Source organism: Homalodisca vitripennis, chromosome 1, assembly GCF_021130785.1.
Source record: "Homalodisca vitripennis isolate AUS2020 chromosome 1, UT_GWSS_2.1, whole genome shotgun sequence".
Lineage (NCBI taxonomy): Eukaryota > Metazoa > Arthropoda > Insecta > Hemiptera > Cicadellidae > Homalodisca > Homalodisca vitripennis.
This window is the reverse complement of record NC_060207.1, coordinates 50,690,745-50,715,741: the sequence shown is the minus strand read 5'-3', so window position 1 is coordinate 50,715,741 and position 24,997 is coordinate 50,690,745. Positions and strand designations below refer to the sequence as shown.

The 24,997-nt window shown below is 33.3% G+C and overlaps 1 protein-coding gene across 1 annotated transcript in view; it reads right to left on the bottom strand.

Annotated features, from left to right (window-relative positions):
• The window catches only part of LOC124361364 (discoidin domain-containing receptor tyrosine kinase B-like), a 69,527-nt gene that overhangs the window by 24,185 nt on the left and 20,345 nt on the right, over positions 1-24,997 (bottom strand). Inside the window, exons 2-4 of the mRNA XM_046815415.1 lie at positions 3,805-3,905; positions 3,539-3,641; positions 2,555-2,786 (exon numbers count right to left, since the gene is read on the bottom strand). Coding sequence (XP_046671371.1) covers positions 2,555-2,786; positions 3,539-3,641; positions 3,805-3,889 — 420 coding nt within the window. The 5' untranslated portion in view covers positions 3,890-3,905. The remainder of the gene's footprint in view (positions 1-2,554; positions 2,787-3,538; positions 3,642-3,804; positions 3,906-24,997) is intronic.

Genomic DNA, 24,997 nt, shown 5'->3' with positions numbered 1-24,997 from the left:
AATTTATTTTAAAGACAAATACAACTTAGCACCTACTAATAGTGTATGGTTTTTTAACAGACGCAACTGTCGCGTAATTGAATTTTACAATATGCAGGCGCTTGGAAAACTAAATATCTTTTATCTTCTAAATTTAATTTGTAACAGCTTGAGTTAAATCTAAACCTTTTCCGAATCCACCTGAACACACATAAAATACTTTTTTTAAATCGGTCAAGCAGTTTACGAGGAGTTCAGTGACATACACATGCATACAATATACAGGGTGTAAATTAAGTACTGATAAGCCTGGATATATTCCTAACGGATTGAGATATGTATGTAAATTTTTCACCATACCTATTAAAATACTTTTATGAACTTTTTAACGATAAAAAAGGGGGTAGATGGGAATAACTATAAATGTTAAAATTGCAACCCTTATCTTGTGACGTGTCGTTTGAAAGGTAAATAAAAAAGGAGGACAATGACATGAACAAAACCTCTCTACGATGATCCTAGCAAAAGTTATGGGCATACAACCACTCGCATCTAAGGGTGTAAATTTAGTCCTGATACACCAAACGGATTGAGATATCAATGTTTAACCTTTAAATTTTAAAATTGCAACCCTATCTTGTGACATGCCATATTAAAATAGTTTCATACCCTTAACAAATATTTTTGCAATAACGATAATAAAAGATGAATTTGTAACAACACGTTTCTTAATTTACTTAATTTACTTATGTGTTTCTAATTACGTAAATGTTTCTAAATACACCTTTGCAGTAATTCATAATCAACGCTGTCCAATGAAATTTAAAAAAAATTAATAAAATAGTTCCCAATAAACTGAACATTACAACATTTTTATGATAAGAAATTCAAATGATCTATCCTTCGAACGTTATAACAAATGCACTTTATAACTTTCATACTTTTTCACACCAGCAGCTAACAAATATTTGTCATCCCACATATTTTTAATTTAATGTTTCAATTATTAAATTTGATTAATTTACAAAATTGTTTAAGCGCTTTGTAACTAATGAGTTTAGAACTGCTGACATGATTGGTGAGAATTCTCAAGCTATTAAGCCAAACTTGCTCTCAAGTTCGTTGGACTGAGTAAAAGGTAGCTATTTGAAATTTGATGTAATCCATTTATTTGCTGTATCTAAGGAGCATTTTTTTTTAAATCGGGATCAAAGTCACAATGGTATACAGCTGGTACCATTAAGTTTGATATTTTAAAGCAAAGAAAGATATTTGAACAATATGTTTAGCCAATTGTGGTATAATTACAGCAGATCAGAAAAATAATCAATAATAGTGGTTTCATTCCACTAATGGCTTTTATTCTAAACTTGCGAGAAAAACACGATGGCTTTTTTCTATTAGCTTCTCCCGTGGTGGCATTCAAGCAACCTGACAGTCTTCTTCAACTGCAAACTTCTATGGAAATTAGCCTACCTCTGATAAACATCTTGGACAGAAATGAACAGATCTTTTATTGAACTATGTTTGTATTTCTATTAGTTTCTATATAGCACTGGCCTAAGGTTAAAAGGTTATGGTCTTAAAGATTCTTAAAATAAAGTCAAAGTTACATACATTTTATGAAATATTAAAGAATGAATGTTTTACGTCCCTCAAAATAATTTACATCAAACAATTTACTCCTTAGTTAAGGAAAAGGTTAGAACTTTTTACTAAAAAGTTTTTGATATTCTGTATTATAACAATTCATAGTAACAGACTGACCTTTATAATATAGGGCTGGAGCTAAACATGTGATTCGTTTCTTGTTTAATAACATCGGCGGATAATAAAATATATTACTAGTTTAGAACACTAAGACATGGTAGGATCTGTGAAATTTGGCATTATTATCCTATATGTTAAAAATCTTAAAAACAGTGATGATGAATAATTTGGAAGTCCGTACAATTCAGTATTTAGGAAATGTACCAGCGTTATATATTCAAACCTTATACACTGATGATACCATTGAATTCAACATTCTAAATTTGTCATAGTTATATAATTCAAAGTTTAAAATACATGTACTATTAGAGTAGATAATTAAATAGAATAACATGATTCGGGGAATGTTCCATCGTTATTACAAAATATTAAATGCAGTAAAGATTAATGTTTTCAAAGGACTTTTAGCTTTTTATTACATATAGTGATGGAAATATCTGAAATCCAACAATTTTTATTGTAATATTAATTATTTGTATTTATAGTGATTATGTTGAACCAGAAAGTCTCAACAAAGAAGGAGTTGGAGGCAAGCAATAAACAACGGCGGGAACAGAGTTACACACGCAAGGTTGTTTTGAGTTGGCTAAATCCTGTCTGCCACGTTACATTTACTGTTGACCACTTCATTTCTTGAAATCATCGTAATATAAATATATATATATATATATATATATATATATATATACTTATATATATATATACTTATATATATATATATATATACTTATATATATATTTATATACTACTGTATCAAAAATAATTAATAGACAAAGGAAGATTGGATATAGATATTTAACGTACCTTCTTCCCGTCCCAACGATGGTATTCTCTCCAGTCGGGAAGCCCTGGCCTCCAATACTCCAGGCTATACTCTTCGGCATACTCCTGGCCGCGGCCATGGTCGAACCTTCCCTGAGTCTGTACTCCAGTTACCACGTACACCTCGTCCAGGCCGACCTGCAGAAACTCTCGGACTCCCCGCTCTATCTGCAGCTTGGGACACCAGCCACCTCCTGCTCGCTCCACCCGCAGTCTGCCACAGAGTAAATATGTTCATTACAGGATGGGACACGTAACAAGGCTTTACAGCCCCCTTTCAGTTTCAGATTCGATAATGTTTAGATGGGTTAGAATAGCTGATGGAACTTTTTTTATTCCTGTGAATTTAAAGAATATAATCTCGGTCTATCGATTTGATTTATTAAAAATGTATGATATTTCAAATTTGTATTTTTAAAGAGTGTATTAACGTTGCTCACTATTATTTACATCATCATGAACGTCGCACTTTAAATTTTTTATTTTCTGAGCTGTTGTATTGTATATCAATTAATAGCATATAATATCAATTAACTTCTTTCATATTGTGAAAAATATGGGGTATGTGACCATTACAAACTAATTACTACACTATTTCGTAGAATATTCACCAACTTCAATTTTTGTATAATTTAGCGGATATTACCCTAAAAACTAGTATTACCAATCCCATATTACTTCTTGTAATATTTATCCTTTTGATGTAGCACAATTATTCGTATATTTTACTTGGTTCAGTTGAATTCGTACATTTTAGATAATAGAGATTGCTTTACTTGTTTGTTGTAGTATTTGAGGGATAAACTTTTGAGCATTGAATGTATAATATTGAATTTTAGTGTCATATGAAAGTATGAACAGTAATATATAAACTATGAAATTTAAATATTTACAAACTCTGGCAAACAAACGATATGTATTTAACAAATGTACATTCAAACTAATACACGCTGAGTTAAATCTCACCTGCCAAACTGAGGACCAACGTTTGGCACGTAGGAGGAGCTGGCTGTGACAGCATTGTCAGGAATCACTCCAGACTCCAAACCCAGGGCCTCGTCACAAGCTCCTGGTTACATCAACCAATCAGAAAACATAATATTGTTTGGCCCGTACACTAAAACTCATTAAAATTAACTGACACGAAAGGGCATACAACATAGAAAAAGTAAATCTATGGATAAACGATTAACTGCAATGTTGGGAACTAATACTTGGTACTGGGATCTTACTGATGTCAAAGGCGACCGAGATATGCAGACACAGAAGGACAGCGAGCACAGAGCCGATGACCGGCCGAGTCCCTACAATCCACATATTGGCATGGTAGCTCCTGCAACATAAAAGAAAATGTTCTGTTACAGTGTTTAATAGAAACAAGAAAACTTGAAATAGTCTTTTAAGCATGTTTTTATAATTATCTATAATATATTAGTACATATTATAGTATTTCAATAATATTTGTACAGTATGCCTATTGAGTGATTTGACAATAAATGTATATTTCGTTATGCATAACCCAATAATTTGGATGACTTATTAGGTAATGAAAGAATGTTCTTACTTAAATATTACATAAATAATATCATGAATATGTTCAATAAGGTGCTAAGCTATACATACACACCTACATATAAGGGCATTTATATACGGTTTTATAATCTTTGTCTTTAATTTTTACGTTTGAGCCAGTAACAGGAATACATAGATAAAACGTACTAGCATAGTTTATAAGACATGTATTCCACTTATACAGGGTTTTACAGCATTCAAGTAGAGTGCAAGGGTAAATTAAGGTTCTCACTTCCAGCACTTAGCAGGTAAGAGTGGCAACTGTCAGGTATGATCTCTTTATAGACGTCTAGGCCCAAGATACGTGTTCACTAACAAGGGGATCTTTCCATGTTCACCAGTAAAGCAGGTCTTGACTGGAGAAGCGCTTACATTTGTTACTGTAGGTATTCTTTACTATCAAACTTGCCGAATGGTTGGAGAAATAGACCATACGGTTAGTAAATATTAACTAATCTAGTTTGGTACCATAGATCGATTTCAAATTATTGTAGATCTTATTAGCCTAGAATCCGAGATCCAATATTATTTGCATTTCTCGCATAGTATTTTCTTCTTAGCTTGACACCCTTAAAATCGGTCTTCAGACTACAACTAAATACAGAGACTTAAAGTACTCACTTTGGCCAAATAGTCGGTCTATAAATGGTTAGATAACGTTTATTCTACATTTATTTATGTGTCTAACAGTTGGTATTTAATCTCTCAAGCTAATAAGTACATTATAATGTATATGTATAAAGATCAATGTGTTATTGTTTTATATGTTTTACCATTTAGTTGCTCTCATTTTGATTTGTACCAAAACTAGTACGAATGACGATCTACTCCTTTTTTAGGGGAAATGTATCATAGATTTCAAGAAAAACGTAAGCTTGTACAATGAAAATTGGCTCTTGATTCCTGGACTATACTTCATTTACCCTTTTCCTTTCTCCTAATAGGAGTGAGGCTGTGGTACCCACGATCATTACGAGCCAGGAGAGTAAATGGCTGTATGGAGTAATACATCAAGAAAACAACCATGCGCAACGATAACCGGGAGTGATAATGGATCTGGAACGATATCCGATTTGATTTATTTGGCACGCTATATTTATAGGGGAGGTATACCGTGAGTCCGGAAGGGTTGGGTGACGTTTTGAAATTAAATACTGAATATTCTAATTCTAAATTCTTCGTGAATTTTAAATTTTGGATATTCTATTCGATAGTGTTTTACGTAATTAGATGTTTTACGCATCTCCTCAGCAGCTTTTGATTATCACACACTGTAAATGTTATGTGTGGATGCCGTAGTAAAATAACATGAAAGTTATAAAATCCCATTCATGTTTCGGTCCTAATTTTTTGATATGGCTAGTTTCACCACTAAGATTAATGTGATAGTCAGCATAAAATATTGTGTATTTTTAAAAGTTCCACTCCAAACACCTTCAAACTTATGGGGTGAATTGTTACAAAACGTAGTTATTTCGTAAAAGCTCTTTCAAATGAATTTTTTCGTCAGTTCAAACTTCAAAGAAGTTTATAAAACACGTATTGCTCAAAAGCTTACTAATATGTGCTCTACAGAAATGTTCATGAGAAATGTGCTCTGTGAGAAATATTAATAAATTCCTAGTTTTGTAGTACAAAATAATAATTTTATTCTAGTAAAGTTACTGAAAGAGGAAAAAGCAAGCTGGAAAAGGATTTCTACTGATACGCTAATCACAAAATGTTACCCAAGGCTCTGAGAGGAAGGTAGTTCGGAGAATATTGAATGTTTAGTTCATTGAGTGGAAACAAACTCAATGTTTCCTTTCCTCCCAAGTTGAATACTAATGTAAAATAAAGAGACCTTTTATGTCGGGCTGAAAATATAGAACATCGCTAGAACTGAAAGCATAATAAAAAAAAAATACTAAATTTTCGTTAGATACATAAATTATTCTTGCACTATTAACACGCCAACAACTTATTTTATAACTACAAATTATTTTTTAGTTATATTATTGTTGAGCTTGAAACAGTTTTACCTTGTTTTGAGTTATATTATTTTCAAAAATGTACAGCATAACTAGTTATAACCGTCCTCTTAGTGATATTAAGTACGTAAAATTAACGTTTTGTTAGATTCAATCATACGTTAATTTAAAAACATTTCAAAATAATCTTATTTCACAAAATTTTAGTTATTTACATTCTCTGATTAAACTCAAATTGTAAAAACTAATTATAACAAAGTTAAGAAATTAATTTTTATTCACATTTTAGGCTTCTTTTTTAAATAGTATTTTAGTAATTTCAGACGTTCATTATGCTATCTTAGTGGGAAATATAGCGAATTGTTGTCTTAATACAAATCGGTATAATTGACAAAATACCCTCTAAGTGGGAATACCTGAAAATTCTACTTACCCACGAACTTACAAAACCATACTGTAATACATTTTTATAAAATTACTTTATGCACTTGGTAAGAAATAGTTCGTTTTCACATATTGGAAAAAACTTCTATCACTCTTAATCTCTTAAAAATAAACTATCATGATAAACAATTATCCAGCACAGCGATATTTATTTTCATATTTATAAATAATTTTTAATGGAACTAATCCGGTTGTATGTTATTGTAAATTAGACCCTTCTTTCAATTCATTACACAAAATAGCTAAATGTATCTTTTTAGGTAACGGACATTAAAAAGAATAGTTTGTAATCGCCCAATACCGCAGTCACGTTCAGTCGTTCATATCTACGAAATTTACTAGATATATAATAACAAACATTTTTACAGCAAATTTTTTGTATTTTAATGTATGTCTTCAGTTAGTGCCGTTGCGTAAAGAGTTCGCTTTGTAGCACAGTCGGTAAATACCTCAGGGTGTTTTAACGTTAATGTATTTCGAATAGCATTGAAAAAATTAAATTAGAGTTGAATAAAGGTTGTGTATTTCTATAAAATATCATTAATTATCAGAACAGAATTTTTACTCTACTGCTAATTATAAATTATTGCTGAGAAGCAACATCAAAAATGATAACGTAACGATTTTTAGAATAGCCTAAGAGAACTCTCTTAATACTCGTACATCTGATAACGGCAAGGACATTACTCTCTTCAGGGATGAAAAGTAACATGATCCGATTTTCCCGAGGAATTTAAGAGCTGAAATTAAACGTGACCAAGGTGAAACTGATCTAACTATTGACCTCCTGTGGACCAACCAATGATATAGACTGTTACCGAAGACTGTTGTCCGCCACATTACACCGTCAGTGGTCTTACAAGGGTATAGAGTGTCTACTATATGTAGCCAGGTATGTTATTTAAATTATACAATGGGATTCTATAAATTTTTCAGGAAAAACTACAGTTTTGATTCGTAAATCACCATGATGCAAGCTAGAAGCAATTGTATGTTAGACGTCATGTAAAACCCCTTTTTAAACCAACATTGAAGTGATCAACGTAATGGTCATTTGTAAATCATCTAAATAGAGGAAACTGGAACTGACGCTCGTTAATAAAAGTTAAGTTTTTTCCTTCTATAGGAAATATTTTTGCATTCATTTCTTTTTCTTTTCGTTTCATTATTGTTTATTCAACTTAGTTAATAATTTCAATTTTATGTTATACTAATTGTGTTGGAAATAATTGTATGCTATTCTGATGTTATATATTTTTTATCCTAGATCTTTATTAGATCGTAATTATGTTACTCACTATTTTTTGTCTTTTGTTTTTATTCATTTTTTCGTTTTATTTTGTTATATTTACAGATTGTTCGCTATAACGTTTCTAATTATAATATATAACATATACTATTAAAAATATTCTATAATGGTAAATTGATTAATCTAAATAAACATGAACACGCCAATAACAAAGCAATGGGTGGTTATTGAACTGCATTATGTGTACTATCCATAGATTCACGGCCACTGTATCTCTCATCGTCATGTATAATGTCGCCTTGCTGCTGTCAAATCCAAGCGACAATAACATCAAGTTAAAAACCGCAAGCACTTCCTTCTTCCTCAATAACCTGACACTGACAAAGTATTGGGCGGTCAAGGCACTGCGCTTTATGTACTTTCAATAGGTTCACGTGTCTTAAGGAACGGTCAACAGACTTTATCTTTCTTATTTTATGTATTGTGACCTTACTGCCGTTAAATCACAGCAACAATGAGTACATCAGGCTTATAACAACATACACTTCTTTCTCTCTCAATAACACGAGATTGACAAGGTATTGGTCGGTAATTGAATTAGCTTCTAAGTTTCATTAGCTTCACGTCTACTGAGGAAACACGTTATATCCTTTATTATTACATATACTGTCACTTAAATGCTTTCAATGAGGAAGAAGGATAAAACCACTCACTAGATCACTGTTGCGTTATCCGAGTTGATGTTTAATGAACATTATTATTAAGGAAAAATATCTATGTACTTGGATTAAGAAATAGAGTTTACATTTTATTTTTAGTGAAACATTTAACTCATTTAAAAATGGCTAATGACTCTTACTTCCTGGAGAATAGTTTTGGACTGTATATTAAATATATCCCCATCCTACTATCAAGTAAATAAGGAAAATATTTTAACGCAAACTAAATCATTACTGCTTGTTTCAATATTTGTAGTGAAAACTCTCCGATGACGAAATCACTGTAACTAAATAAAATATAAATAAGCTATTTTTAATATGTCGATGCGATATTGTATAATTTTTCGCGCATTGGAGTATGGACACTATTTTATTTAGTGACTTATCTAATACATCAATAAATCATTTACATACGAACACATTAGGGTGAATTTATTTTCCGTATTTATATGATATATATATATATATCTATAGGAATTGAAATATATTAAAATAAAGTTCTTAGGAAGGAAATCATAACGAGGCGTGAAGATTAATTGAATCCAAATTTAAACAGAAACTATAAAACATTTACTACAGTATGGTTTTGTAAGTAAACGGGTAAATGTGAGACGATAAGTAAGTGGAGAATAGAATCGTGGAAAAGATACGAAAAGTTTGACAGAACTCAATAAAGGGGCGATTGCACGACTGGGTCTAATCCAACTAACAAGCTCGCCGTGGCTGAACTCCGAGTTGTGTGGCGGTGCACCGCGGCCTGCCGCACACGGTCACAACTTACGACTCGAACCTTGTTATACATTTATTGTATTAGCACTCGGGCTCGTGCGGTAGTGGACCACAATCGTCGCAATAGACGATCAGAACTTGCATACCGAATTAGTTTCGCATTGATACGGTTTCACTTTTTATAACCAAAACATTTTCCAACATTTATCACTATAAAAAGAAAGAGTTTAATAAAGTGGAAATGGTTATTTATTCATGCTTAAATATGTAATAATGACAAAGGTATTATGATGTAATGTATTGAACCTTTGGATACGTAGTGTAGAGATGTTAAGTCTGAAAGCGAACATATTTCATAGCAAGCATAGCCTATATGGTTTCATGCGAAATGTATGGATTTAGTTAAATAGTAGCACATGTAAGTGATTGGATATACAAAGTACTAAACTGACGGCATTGTCAGATCGAATAATATTGCCAATCCCTATTTGTTAATACTGAATTTAGAGGTAAGTTTTAACTAAAATAAAACCTACTTGTTGTGTATTACAAAAGCAATACTGATATTTCTAAAAATAAATAGCGGCATTGCTTTATAAGATTTGGACTGTTAACATTCATTTTGTAAATCAACTGTTTTGATCATTTATGTTATATTTTCAATAAATATTTTAAGAATTCTCTCTTTGTCATCACTTTTAAATGTAATCTGAATTCCCTTGGCATGTTATTAAGGTATGCAAACGAGTAAGTAGTTAGGGTTTTACACGTAAATAAAATCATTTAAAAATCGGTTCTCTACTTCTTAAATATCACTAATCTTCTTAAACAATGAATTTATGTTAATTTATTTTCATTCCATTACAGTTTGGTATGTTATGTTTGGGATAGTAATTTACTTGATTAAAAAAGTTCCCGGTAATTTCAGTTGCTCAGATTCACCAACAATATTTTTCAACTTTTTGACTGAACACCGCCCGCCAATTGCTGACGAACTAAATTCAATTTGTCTGTCTGAAGGACTGGGTAGGTTCTGAAGGAGGTTATCTATAGGGAAGAAATTCAGTGTAAAACTATAGCTCTATTACATCTATATTGATATTTATCTTTCGGACGTCTGAATATCTCAAAAGTGCCTCCAGTTGCATTAGTCTTCCGGGTAACCATGTTGGCTAACACACAGAATAAACAAATTAGTTATTGTATATTGTATAATGGAAGGTCAATCATATGACATTTTCCATTAATTTATTAACACACGTAATGAAGTTAATTTGTTGGATTGTTTGGTTCCTACAAAAGTTTGAACATTTTACCTTAAACCTGCCTGTTTTGGGTTGACTAAGATCACCGATAAAATGGTACGAAGAAGGCATGGAACTCATGTGTGGTAGTTGAAAAGTTTATATTAACTTAATTTATTGTTGACTATAAATATTCCATCGATTTTAAACTAACTTTGTGAAAACCTAGAGTCTTCGAATTTGGGACATGGCTGAAAACTGGGTAACAATGTATGGTATAGAACGGATCACTTTACAAAATATACGATCATTTATAATTATATAACTGTTAACATTTTTAGGATAGTGTCGTAAAAAAAATGTGGAATAATTTCTTCTACCTATAAAGTCAACTGGATACTTCCGGCTTATGTACGAGTACTTATGTGGTTGTGTAGAGCCAAGTTAACAATGTATGTGTTTTTTACATATAGAAATACAAGGATATTTTGAAGGAAACAAGATTTTACCGGACATTTGTCATCGTTCAGTGATACAATACAATCAGTAATACTACGTTTTAACATCTGTAATCTGATCTCTTCTTCAGGTAAATGACCAAACTAATGCATGACTATAACCGAAGTTAAACAAAACATAACAGAGCGTTGTGAACGCATAAGTCAGAAACCACAACAGCCATGTTGTTTGTCTATTCTATGGACACTAACTCTAAAACATGCACTTAATAAAAACCAAACACTAATTATTAAGACTGAACTACAGAATACAGGTCACAATAGGTCTGCACTCACCGGCCGACCAAATAGACCTGACCAGAGGCCAACAGTAATTTTGCGATCGTCATGGCAGAAACAAAATGGCGGAAAAAAGAGGGATGGAATCATTGATTTATGCTAGATGAGCATCTGAAAATCATAATGTGATACCGATGACAGTTTTATTTGTGACCGCAGACCGAGTGCGGTCTACGATCACCTATTGTGATCTGTATTCTGTAGTTCAGTTTTAATAATTTACGTTTAGTTTTTATAAGGTAAAGATCTCGGAACGTATTGTTACTGATTGTTTTGTATCACTGAACGATGACAAACGTCCAGAAAAATCCAGGTCCCTTTACAATCTTTCCACCGTCGAAAAAAAACCTTTAAACAAAGAAGGGAGTTTTGCTAAATATATATGTATATTAATACTGTTGTGCCCTTAAAACCTTTTTATACATTAAAAATTAGCTTAGCGCTTAGAGCAGACTCAACCATCAGTTTAAGAAGAGATCCAATTTATTTGCGCGTGCCGTCTTTTCATACGTTACAGTCGAATGAGTCGGTGTAATTAAACTCGAAGATTTGAAAAAGGGTTTGAAAATTCGTCTAAGCTTCCTCTATATCGAAATTGTAAATTGAAAATATCGGTTCATTAGGAACCGCACACCGGAAGCCCAACGCTGACCTAAAGTGTGGCACAAGTTTAACCTTGTATTAGTACTGTAAGAATTAAAAAAGTACGCCTCAATTTTCACATATTCGTGTTATCCGGTTTTTTATTACATGTTAGTATATATATATATTTTTTACATTTATAATATATTATATTATATATATATAATATATATAATATACTTATATATATATTATAATTACTTATATATATAATATAATATATATATATAATTATATATATATAATTATATATATATAATTATATATATATATATATATATATATATATATATATATATATATATATATAAGTGCTGAAACGATCTAGAAGCTTTATGAGGTAAAAAAATAATATTCAATAATAATGTAGTTAATCCTGATATAAATTAGGTATAATTATAATAATTTATATCAGGATTAACTACATTATTATTGAATATTATTTTTTTACCTCATAAAGCTTCTAGATCGTTTCAGCACTTAAAATCTGAACGATTGGGTTATTAATTGAATTCTGGTTTTAACGGTTTTTTAACGTGGCTGCTTTACTCCTTAAAAACTGTATATCTCTAACCGCTGCATAATTGCGTGAATAAAATATTTACTATTTTTGCATTAGATTTTTTTATGTGGATGATTTTACATTGCCACAATGCTTACAAATTCATTTTTATAAACACAATAAGACTAATATATTTAAAATACTTGTGTAGAAATAAATATTTTAATCGTTGTGTTTTAAGCTAAAGTTACAATCATTAACATCCATGTAAAACTATATTCGCCACTGGTTGTAAATATGGACGTTAATACTTAGAGCAAAGATGTGCGAGAGGTAGAGCCTGTGGCCAGCCCAGCACAGCGCAGCGCCGCCATGTTGGATGCCTGCCAGCAAGGATCTCGACTTATCCCTGGGGATTAACCGTCCACTATTTCTCTTACTCTAAACCCTCATACATAAAGTTTGCTAAAACCCTGCTATTTAAAAAGGGATGGAGTGTGCGATCAATGTAATCTTTCAACTTGGTGTTATCTATAATTGTTATGTATGTAACAATTCGAATTAAAATATATAATTTATAAGATACACAAATAGATTATGTAAGTTAATCAGTCTTTTATTACCAGTACATCTTATAATGTCTAACGAAGTCTTAACTAAAAATAATTTCTTCACACGTACTTCTGTCACTAATACTGTGTCCAGAGCTGTACGATATTTCTTAATATTTATTAGAGTGGTTGTGAGAACAAAAAGTATATAAAACGAGTTTTTAAAACCTTGGACGTACGTTATTGTTCATTGTACGCCAAGCAAATCAAAATTTATTCCATGATGTTGAATCACAGTGGAACACAATTCGAGTTTTGGGACTTTTTTAGAAGACTCTCTGAATTTTAACTTTACGAACCACATGTTTTTCAGTTTGGTGTGTTATTTCGAAATGGTAATTAATACGACTTCCATACAACAACAGCCCTTAAGTGAGGTGTGTCTAAATAAAATCATGCTATGTTGTTATGAATATCTAAATAATGCTGTATTTGGAAAAAACTTCAAAATATCAGCAACAGAAATGAACTTCAAACATTGTCGATAAGATATTTCAAAAGGTATTTTGATAAGGTATTTCAAATCAGCTCGCGATCAATTTATACTCATTGACTTTGAAATAATAAAGGTTTTCCAGCATGTTATCTGCCACTATAACACCACAAAACTAAATTCACAAAAATGTATTTTATTAATACTATTTTGGAATTGAGACCATTGAAATGTTTGCAGATTTTTTGGTCTCATGAAAGTCCGTTGGTATTGAATAATTGTGATTCTAAAATAAAAAGTGAATTATTATTATATACTGGTAAGCTTTACTGTTCTGAAGTTTTAATTCAATATACCTACATCATTGACATGGATCAGAAAGTAAGCTGGACTGAGTATTGCGTCCTGTGGAACACCACTCCTCAGTTGATTTGGTTGAGAGAATTTGTTTTCGAAATTTGAGTACATAGTTTGAGTTTTATACGTAGCTTAGACTTTTTCACTGAAAAGCTATTTTCCGACTGCAGAGATTCTGGTAAGTGACCCGATATCACATGGTTAAAATCGAGTCAAGTCTAAAGAAACACGTTCAATTTATGATCTCAACGTTCTATAAAGCCCTTCTACAAACTGTACTTTCAATGAGTCTATCGTCGTCTTGTCTTTTCTCAAACCAAATTGATTAGGAAAAAGATGTCTAAACTGGTTATACTTGTTGAAATAAACAGAATAATTCTTAATAAGGAAATCTGCTGAAATATTTTTGGTAATGCTGCTAATGAACCAGAACATTTATGTGATTAAAGTATTGTTTTTTACAATTAACCTTATATTAAATCATTATCTGTGGCGAGTTTCTCATGTATCCTGGATAAGATTCACTTTTATTACTTTTATTACAGCCAATAAAGGAAAAAGTTATTTTACATAAAACTTTTCTCCCATTGACTACTACCATGTACAAAAGTCTCAGGATGAATGTCCCCACCCCTATCCCTCCCGCTTACACATCCACCCACCCTTAAAGATAGCGTTTGCAAACTTCTGGTTTACAGCCCATATATTTCTAAACATGTATTGTAGAATTATTACATTTTTATATTACGTTTCTAATAAAATTGTCTAAATAGATTTTTCTAAACTGTGGGTTGAATATTATATTAAATTACGTATTTCTCACTTGCAAACCTACTATAATAATAGATATTGTGTTATTAGTTTTAATCTATTATTGGTTGTAAAAACTGTATTCACCATTAACAATATACGTATGAATAAATAGAATAAGAATGTATTTTTATCGATTATTATGTTATATTTTTTACGTATTGAAACGAATATTATGAGCAAATACCGACTGAAAGAAGCGCTTAGGTCACGACCTAAAACCTAAAAAACCTAAAAACCTAAAATAACGTAACCTAAATTACTTACGAAACGTAATAAAATTCGAGATTACAGGAATATCCAAACATAATTTGCAATACTGAGTTGTCTTAATTTAAATTGCACAACTGATTAGACAAGATTCTTGAAAATTTGCGATTTACTTTACCTTAGAGTATATATTCATTTACCTTAATTGTACTGGTAAGAGACTGACAAAGATCACAAATTTATCTGACTAAACGATAATCAATCCTAAATAGGCTAAATTTCTTCTCTATCAAAAGAATAACTTTAAATTTTAAAAATAAGAGTCTTAGTGACAATTCATGAATTCAAGATACAAACACATATGTTTCAAGCAACTAGGATCGAAACTGTTTTCTAGAGAAAAATAATATATACTTTCTATAAATTTTTCGTTAATTTTCTGTCCTTTTTTTTAAACAGCATTTCAGTTTATATTTCTAACCACGTTTTCTATTTTTTATTTGCATTATTGGTAGTATCAGACTCGGTTTAAGACTAACAATAACTGGGGCAGTTCTTACAATGGCAGAGCAATGTTATTCCTCGTCAGTATGAATACCAATAAAGTGAACAAGCGGCGGGATTTAGATTCAATCATCTAGAACAGCCAATCACCTGTTTCTGCTCACACGTCACGTTTTCTTGTTTTGTGGCGCAGAGTGTGGGTCGTCTTTTCAAGAATCCTGCTCAGATTATTTCCTCTGAGCAAAAGTACAATATACCCGAAACGCTTGTCATTGATATAATGAACCTGTTTGATGGCAATGTAAGATGAATATTCAAGGTGTTTGAAAAGACTGGGTACGGCTTAATATTTTACAAACCATAGCAGATAACGTCTATAAACTTTGCACAGTGTCATATGGCTATGTAAACTATTTTTATTGCTATTCCTTGCTATTACCATGACATGCCATAATGCGCATAATGTACTTCACAATGTGTACCTAAAACAACCCGCTATTTCTGATTGGATAAACCTTTTGAGATGCGGTTTGCGGCATTCAACTCTACTAAGTGAGCTCTTTCAAATGAGGTATCACTCGACCCATGCTTTAATTTAAGATTTACGTGTTTTCCTCCTCCCCCATGGTTGGCATGCCATGTTAATAGCAAGGAAAAATAGTTTACATAGCCATATGACACTGTGCAAAGTTTATAGATGTTATCTGCTATGGTTTTTAAAATATTAAGCCGTACCCATACTCTTCAAACACCTTGTATATTAGCATATGCTGATAATCTAGACGTATCTACAGTTATTTTGATATTGATGCTAAGAATACAAATCTATTTAGAGGTACTATAAGAATATATCTTAAATGAAGTAGTCAATCAGTCACAGCTAATTAAGTAAGCTAAAGTATTTAGATGGCAACCACACATGCACCAATTTTACTTTAAGTATTTACCAATAAATTCACAACATGAAAAGTTTTTAAAAAACTTAAATTATGTATTTTTATTTTATTTTATTATTTTTATTTTTATTTTACTTTTTGATACTTCCAGCCTACTCTATTGGTGGCCGATTAAATTTTAAAAACTGATTGAAACAGCTATTTTACATCATAGAGCAAACGAAAAAGTCTTCGAAAACTATCGTCTTTTACAACCATAACATTTGTAGAAGTTATGGGATCGGTATAATTAAATATGGTTATAAACACTAACATGTTTATTTATGGGTATGGTTACAGATTCCGAGAGAGAAGGTAGTGTAGTAGTCGGATTCTGGGTCTGAATAGAGATATTGAATTTTTCCTGTTTTATTAAAGCCTCCTACAAAACAGTGGCGTATGAGGTTGGGCAGAAAAGGGCTTAAAAAGCCTGTTTTTGAGATTGATTGCAAGTAATTCAAGTTTAAGGTATATTCTTACACTATAATTATTTTGTAAGGTCAAAAACCATGAAGATGGAGTTAATACATATTTGAAACATTTACGAGTATGTTAACATTCCTACCATTAGAGTCGCCATACCTTATCCATCAGACGATATCCGTACGTGAAATCTACCCTACTTCCGAGAGACCTGAAAGAGATATTTTAATTCTAAATCATCCACCTATTTCGATAATTGGTTCAAACACAAAAGAGAATAGGTTGCTAAGGCCCTTGAGAAGGTCCATTTTATGGCAAAGATATGTATTATTGCTGCCCAAACTGGTCAGTCTCATACCAAGCATCCTCTTTATAACATTCTTTGGTATCTCTGATAAGAGCTACAAGTCGTACTGCAGGACATGTATTCACTCACAAAAACGCTGGAAATAATATGTCCTCTCCTAAAGCGGCTAAAACTTAAGTTCTTCTTCAGCACTGTTCTCTGGGCCTATATTCTATGGAAAGAGCTCAACAGACTAGGGTAAACGGTTCCTCCTAAAACTAACTCAGTATTAAGCGGTTGAGGAGGTGTAATACTGGAATACAATATTTAGGTGATTGCAAATTCCAAATGATGGTCAGGAAATAAGTAAGCCAAGCTGTGAGGAAGAACCTTGTATAGATTGGCAGGAAAGTGCTGCAATAACTGTGATTGCAGAGCACTGAAGTCCATTGCTAGCCATTTATCTCGCTCAACAGAAACGCTCTGGGAATTAATTAAATTACAGGTATCTGTAGTTTTTGAATATAGTTTACTGTTGCGTCGGTTATATGGCATGGTACGAAGGTCAATATTTAATGCTTTTTTTAAATATTTTTATTGCAAAGCTTTTAGTTTAGTCCAATAACCTATGTTTTTATTAATTTTATTCACTTTTATACAACGTATTTTGAATAATTACGACAAGATTTCAAGTGAAATATCGGATTTTATAATTTTTTTTAGTTGGTCTTTCTTAAATTACTTAATCAAGCTAGTGTAGCTGTGATTTGGTTGTAGCAAGTGACTTTAGAGTAGTTATTTTTAATTTGTTAAATGAAAATTTTCTCATCATTTCGTTAAAAATATATTTATATCCCAATATTATACTTAAAATATTATATACTAAAATCTCTATTTGTAGAAATAAACCTGTCACAAATTCAATTTGTAAGAGTGATTGCTTTCCTCAAAGATGGTAAAAAGAATTTCTTTGAAAACTCAGCAGCGCTTTAAAGTGTTACAGTCCTTTTATTTTCTCTCCTTTTGTCAGAATTGTGTGTCGTACCGTGTAACCTATGGGATATTTTATAAAGCTTTATTGTTCGTTTAACCTACTTTATGTGATGAATAAGACAGTTTGTAACACTAAGGCGCACATCCCAAACTATAACGTATTATGATAGGCATGATAAGGCTTTCAAACCCAGCCCAGTTGAGGTACAGGGCCCCCAGAGATCACTTATCAGTCCAATTACATTTTTCACTTATGTCAATGAAATTCCGTCATTACTACTGCAGAGAAAGATCCTACAGTATGCTTATGACATGACTGTTTCAGTACAAAATAAAGATATCTCTCTTGAAGAACGTACTTTTGTTGAAATCAACAACTGGTATTCAACATTGCAACAGCCTCAATCTCAAAACAAACATCAAAATCCAACATGCCATAAACGTTACTCCGTGGTATGTAGACTCAGAATGTGGCCTTACCGTTATGTTGGTAGATTCAATGCTGGAAGAAGTTTACAGCAAGAAATTCCTTAGAATTCAACTTGATCGAGAGTTGACAAAGAATGATCACGTTGACCATGTTTGCGCCAAATTATCCTCAGGCATTTATGTTTTGAGATCATTAGCCAAGTATTGCCTGACATCAGGTTATGAAGACAGCATACCATGGTTTGATTTACCACCACCTTACCTACGAAGTGATATTGTGGGGTGCTTGTGCAAACAAGCAGTTGATGAATGTGTTAAGATTGCAAAATTGAGCGATACGAATAACTGCTCATTGGAATTTCAGAGAATCTGGTAGAGAAACCTTAAAAAATTGCAGCGGTTGACTCTGCAAAATCTCTATATTTTCGAAACAACTCTCTTCTGTATTTCTAAATGTGCCATGACAACTGCCCAAGACGTTCATTCGTATGAGATCAGAGGCAGAGGGAACTACAGAACTGTTAGACACAGAACGGTTGTTTACGAACATCTACCCTCACAGGCAGATAGGAGTTCCATTCATAAACAAGCTGCCCAATTGGATAAAGTATGCCACAACACCCAAGGTGCTCCAAACCGATTGAAATTCTTTTTAGCTTCACAATCTTGTTATAATGTTACCTAGTATTTCGCATTTGACTGGGAGATGGCCCAATTAGGAGAATGACTTCAGCGCTGTAGATGGAAAATTGACAAACGGATAAAAATTCACGAATGTTGAATTTTATGTTTGAGTGTGACCCTAATGTGGTGAAAATGTACGAATTTTAGTTCTGGACCTTTGAAATTAATGGTTGCTATACATGCAAATCATGTAATAAACAAGAAATATTGATTGATTGACTAACAAGCACATCTCAAGGTAAAGCGAGTTGTGTATATTTAAAGACAAGAATATATCCATCACCGTCCCTATTTATTTTTAAAACATTACGAGAGAGATGGAAATTAAATTGCTTTACCTAGGAATACCCTCATTTCAATTTAATTCATACGACTGACACGCGTACGAAATGATAATGGACCTGATATTGCGTAGCTTATGCAGCACTGCAGTTTTATTGCACCTGCAGGAGTCGTAATGGTTGGCTCGGAGACAAACTAGTGACTTGTAATTTGTTGCGAACAACAGCAACAACTTAAGATTGTTATATTGTACATTGATATGTTTAAACCTATATTATGAAGCAATATAAATATAAATATTTGCCACCTTAAACATTTTTTTCAAATGATCGTTGAAAGAAATTAATTTACATACTGTGAGTTGAAAGACACAAAGAGTTAAATCAAAGGAAAATCAGTTTGATGAACCCTAAACAGGCTGAGTGAGGTGGCTAATGAAAGGGTACTGGAGTGAGTGGAGGGCCGGTGAAAGGCGCGCTTTGTGGCCCGAGCTGAGCCGAGCTGGGCCGGGGTTGCACTGACGGCGACAACAGTGCCGACCCAGCTCCAGCCAACCCTCACAGCCGAACAATGACCAACTTTCATCGACTTCTACGGCTTATGATCTCAACAATATTTGTCCAAATCATTATCTTTCACCTGATTCGCGCTGCAAAGGGCGCAAAAGTGCTTTTGTGTATGAAGTTAGCCAACTTTATAACTTAACTTATTGTTCCAAAAAGCCTTTTTGAACAATATGAATAAATTTTAAAATCAAAGATTTCTATGCGATGGTGGATATTAAAACTCGATAAGGCACAGCTTTGATGTACAAACAAACAAGTTAGTAAATCGAACTTCTTTTAGAATATACGCGACATTTCGACTTGTTTTTTATGTTATGCAAGCCTTGGTTGAAATTATTCATAAACTTACTCATTAATTATTCCTCGTGGTTCTTTTGTAATGGATTAGCTGTTTTACATTTCTTTTTTCATGTGTTCTCTATACTGATTATGTGTTTTTCGATGTTATCTTGTCGTGTGGACCCATATAATTTTTACGGCAAGCGAACATTATTTTGTTAAATGTTTTGGACTCCCGAAAGAGAGTGCATCTCAGGACATTGGTGACACTTTCACTCCTCCTCGTCTCTCAACTAAACTGTGTTAGCGAAGCTACTACGGTTGCTGCTTTTTTCAGTGGATCTGAACGTCTATACTCAATTTATAACCTTCTTCGTTCATGGATACTCCCGCTGAACTTCATTTGCTTCTTCCTCCTGGTCATCCGGCTATCTTAACCGGTGATTTAAATAGTAAACATAATGATTAGGACTATAACCTGAAAAACACCGGTCATCGACTCCACTCCTATGTTTCGAGGAGAAAGCATGTTTCTGTTCCTTTTCTTGCTACTCCCACTCATGTTGCACAAAATCCGTTCTGCAAATCCGTCTGCACACTGATCTCCCATTTTTTATTACATAGTTGAACTCTCTTTGAATCACAAACCAGTGATTCTTATCCTGGAATGCCCCGGTCACAAACGTCTACCCCTGGATGGCGCCCAAAGACATATTGAACTAGGTTTCAATATTATCTATCGTCCGTCCACTTCCCGATCCTGACAATGCGTTCGTTGATGACCTTGAACAGTGCAAATCTCCCTGCACAATTATCTACATTATGTTAATGCTCTTCCTATGTCATCTGATAACCTGTTCCTGATCATCTTCGGTGATTACCTGAATTCCTTCAAGAAGAATCGCGACTCCACCGTCGGCTCCCGAGGCGCTGGAACGATCCAGGTTTCCTGCGGACAGGGCTGCCTTTCAAAGCCCGTCTGATAGAGCAATGGTTTCTATAGGGCCATTCTGCAGGTGAATGGAAGGCTTCCTGAGTACCATCAACACTGTAAACAATTAACATTCGCTCTGGTGTCTGGCTCGCACCCTGCGGTCTGAGAAGCCAGTACACAGCTCCCTTGTTTTAAGCAACGGTGGTTTATCTCGCAGGATAAAGCTGAAGGCTTTGCAGACATAACGAAACAGCAGCAATTTTTACCGAATCCTAGCGTTGAAGACCTTGCTCACAATTACCACGTTCACCTGTAGCTAAGGCGAGGCTTTCGATCGAGAGACTGCTGATAATGAAGTTGCCGCCTTCCTCTCCAGGCTGCATCCGCGGAAAGCTATTGGTCCTGGATAATCTTAGCAATCTCGGCGCCTATTTCGTTCAGTCAATTCCTCGGAGTAGGACCATATTAGGGCCTGGTCTGAATGTGAGTCTACTCTACTACACAACCTTAGGCGCTCCAGAGCTTTCCTGGACGATCCACCCTAGGAACGTTACTTATTTAGACTTGCCGTGCATCCTCAATCTCCGCCGGCCACTTACATCTTTTCATACTTGTCATCGAATTGACTCCATAACTACACTTCAACACTGTACCATTCTCCCCCAGCACTAAACTGTATGCTGTAATACACTGATGCTTCTGCTTTTCAGCAGTAATAGAGATATTCGTTTCAGAAACTGCTTTGTGGAGATCCACTTCGTCTTCCACGGTTTAGTTCAGGAAGTAGATTACAAACAGTTATTCAAATGTAACTTAATGATTTTAATTGTATATCTAAAAAAATTTCCCATTCATGAATAAGTTCAGAAAAATAAATCATTTTTTAAAACGAAATATATAATCATAAGTTTATGTGTATTAATATTTTCACTGTGTAGTTTTAAAAGTATTTTGATAACTGCCAAGGTTCAAAGACGAGGTCGAAAAAATTGCTTAACCCAGCGAAGCTTTGTAATGCCGAGGATGTAGATGAGGAGATTAAGTTCTTGGGATAAAGGATGAGAGTGGATTAAAGGTGATCTATTGCCGGGAAAAAGTGCTGCAAAAAAAGGAATAATAAGAATAGAAACATTGTAAGCCTAGAACCAGATTACATTAGCCCTGAGTCTGGGCGGCCGGAAGCAACGCGGAAGCCTCTGTTAAGGACTGCTTGGTGGATATATTTTTCCCCCATCCACTCTGGCCAAAAGTAGTCAGTAGATTATTGCAAAACTCTCTTTTTCACTGAGAATTATCCGTCGCAGGTTATATAACCATTGGGATTCTATTGGGATTTCCCATTTCATGAAAATGTTTAGAGTAGCGAGTCACAAAAAGAGTTCGCAGAAACACTCGAAGCTAGTGGTGGACTTTCTGATCGCGAATTCAGATTTCTAGTTGACAGGAAATCCTACTTCCTCTGTTCGTGCGAAGGTGCAAGTGCGTGAATCTTCGGAACATCATATAAGCAGTAACCACCTCCTCCAAATGGTTATGCTAAATGGTCAATGTGAAGGAAACAGGATTTTTCCCGACATTTGCCATCGTTCAGTGAAACAAGAATTTTATTTTAACCTACTTTGTAATTATGTATTAGGTTAGTTCTTTACCTGAAGAAGAGATCAGATTGCAGATCTCGAAACGTAGTGTTACTGATTTCTTGTTTCACTGAACGATGGCAAATGTCCGGAAAAATCCTGTTTCCTTCAAAATCCTTCCATCGTCAAAAGTAACCTTCAAATAGATGGTCAGGTGTGATACTGTCTCCATTTAGTCAATTAATGTGAGATGTTAGTCACTTCATGGAGTCACTACAACGTTAATTCTTAGCAGCTATTCAAAGAACGGGAAATAGCCATCACAAACCTCAGGTACTCCTTACAAAAAAAAGGCATTCAATCAAAATAAATGAGATTATTGATAAACTATGTTGATTGAACTCACACCAGAGTACGGAGTTAAGGAAACATAGGTAGTGAAAGCTTTCTCTAACTCGGTTCGCAACAGTTTTGACACCTCTAGGCTACGTTTTCAATATCTACAATTGATGGGAACCAGGAGTTTCCTTGTACAGACTTGGAGCAAGAAGATGCTAAACAAACCTTTTCCTTATGTAGGAATGAGAATAAGGTAAGGTCTTAAGATTTCGACGAACTCTCAATGTATTTCTGGCTTCTGTTTGGTGGATTTCTACATATGTAGAAATACTCGTGAAGACCAAATAAGCAGAAAAGGGTTATGGGATACCGATGCATTAGGATTGTTCTGAAGACTTAAGTGGTGATGTCAAATTAATGCATAATGCGGTACCAATAGTGAGCGATGCCTCGGGTGTAGGCACAGGAAGTGTACTAAAATATTTTCATTTTTATTTGGAATATTTTTGAAATATTAAAGTATAATAAGTATAAAGGTCTAAGAGCAGTGGACCAATTTGCAGTGTGCAAGCACACAAACTCGTTTTCCTTGAAATCAATATAAGATTTTTTCTACAAAAGATATTATATCGGGCATGTTAAATTTTTTCTCAGTCAAATTAGAGAGTATCTAAACAAAAACTATCGTCAGACAAATCAGACAACTAGATAAGGATATTGAAAATGGTAATTTAACCACTTATTAGAAAAAGCCGATTTTGTGCTTATACAATGGAAATTGGTTTTTGGCTTCGGGACTATTACGTATCAGTTTGTGAACAATTGTTTGAACCCACACATTTTTGACGTAGAAGCTATTAAATGCAATCTGAGATATTATTTCACTTTCAGCCTATTCCTTTTTATTGCCTTTGCAACACTAAGTAAAATAATATCAAGTAAACACACCAAACAATTCTCAAATAGAGAACTTAAATTATAGAAGATAATACAAGAGAAACAATATTCGGAAAGAGCTCCCACTTGCAAATCGTGACTGCACAGAGAGAACGCTCTTATTGTTCAGAACGAGGAAGAATACAGAAGAGTAGAGCTCAGATTCAATCTTGTAGCGGGGAATCAGCCGTATCAGGCTGCAAATCACGTTCCTCTATTTTGCGGGTTAGTCTGAAGCGATCTTGTATTTTAAAGCAACTCTTACGATAACTTTTAATGTTCAAGTTACAATGTTATATAACCTTATTTTAAACATAATATCTTCTTTTGTTAAGAACTCCTTCTAGTAGCATCCATCTTGTTTGATCCAAAAGAAAAATTTAAAATTCAAACATTTTTACGCACATGTATAATTTGAAATATATAAATAATTTGTACCCTTGGTATTTTAGTTTTCCATTTACATTTTTCATGATTATAATATATTTCCATTTCTTATTCACAGTTTCAATATTTAAAACATACGTACTTTACTAGAACGTCTCAAAAGTTTTAAATACACATTAATCATATAATTAAGTAAAGACTTAAGCATATAGGTCTGTTTTAAATTGAATAGTTTGCATTAAAAATAAAACAAGTAAAGTAAAATTCACAGGATAAATAGATGTTGGAAGTTTCAGAAATCGTGGTTCTTTTTTCTTTTGAAGTGTATTAAGAAGAATTTTGTGAAATCGTAATAAATATAACTGTTGTGTTGTTATGATAGTAAAGAATTGGTAGCTTTGTACACGGTTTTATGTAAAGAATCTCAAATCGATTTTGAGAGAATTAGCAAATTTAAAATAGTAAACAAGTTTCCCCACAAAGTCAGCCATTGAAAACAAAATGTTAATATGTTCATGCATTTTAAGTGCAGAGTATGACAAAACCGGTGCGCAGGTCTGGAATTAGATTAATTACTTTTTC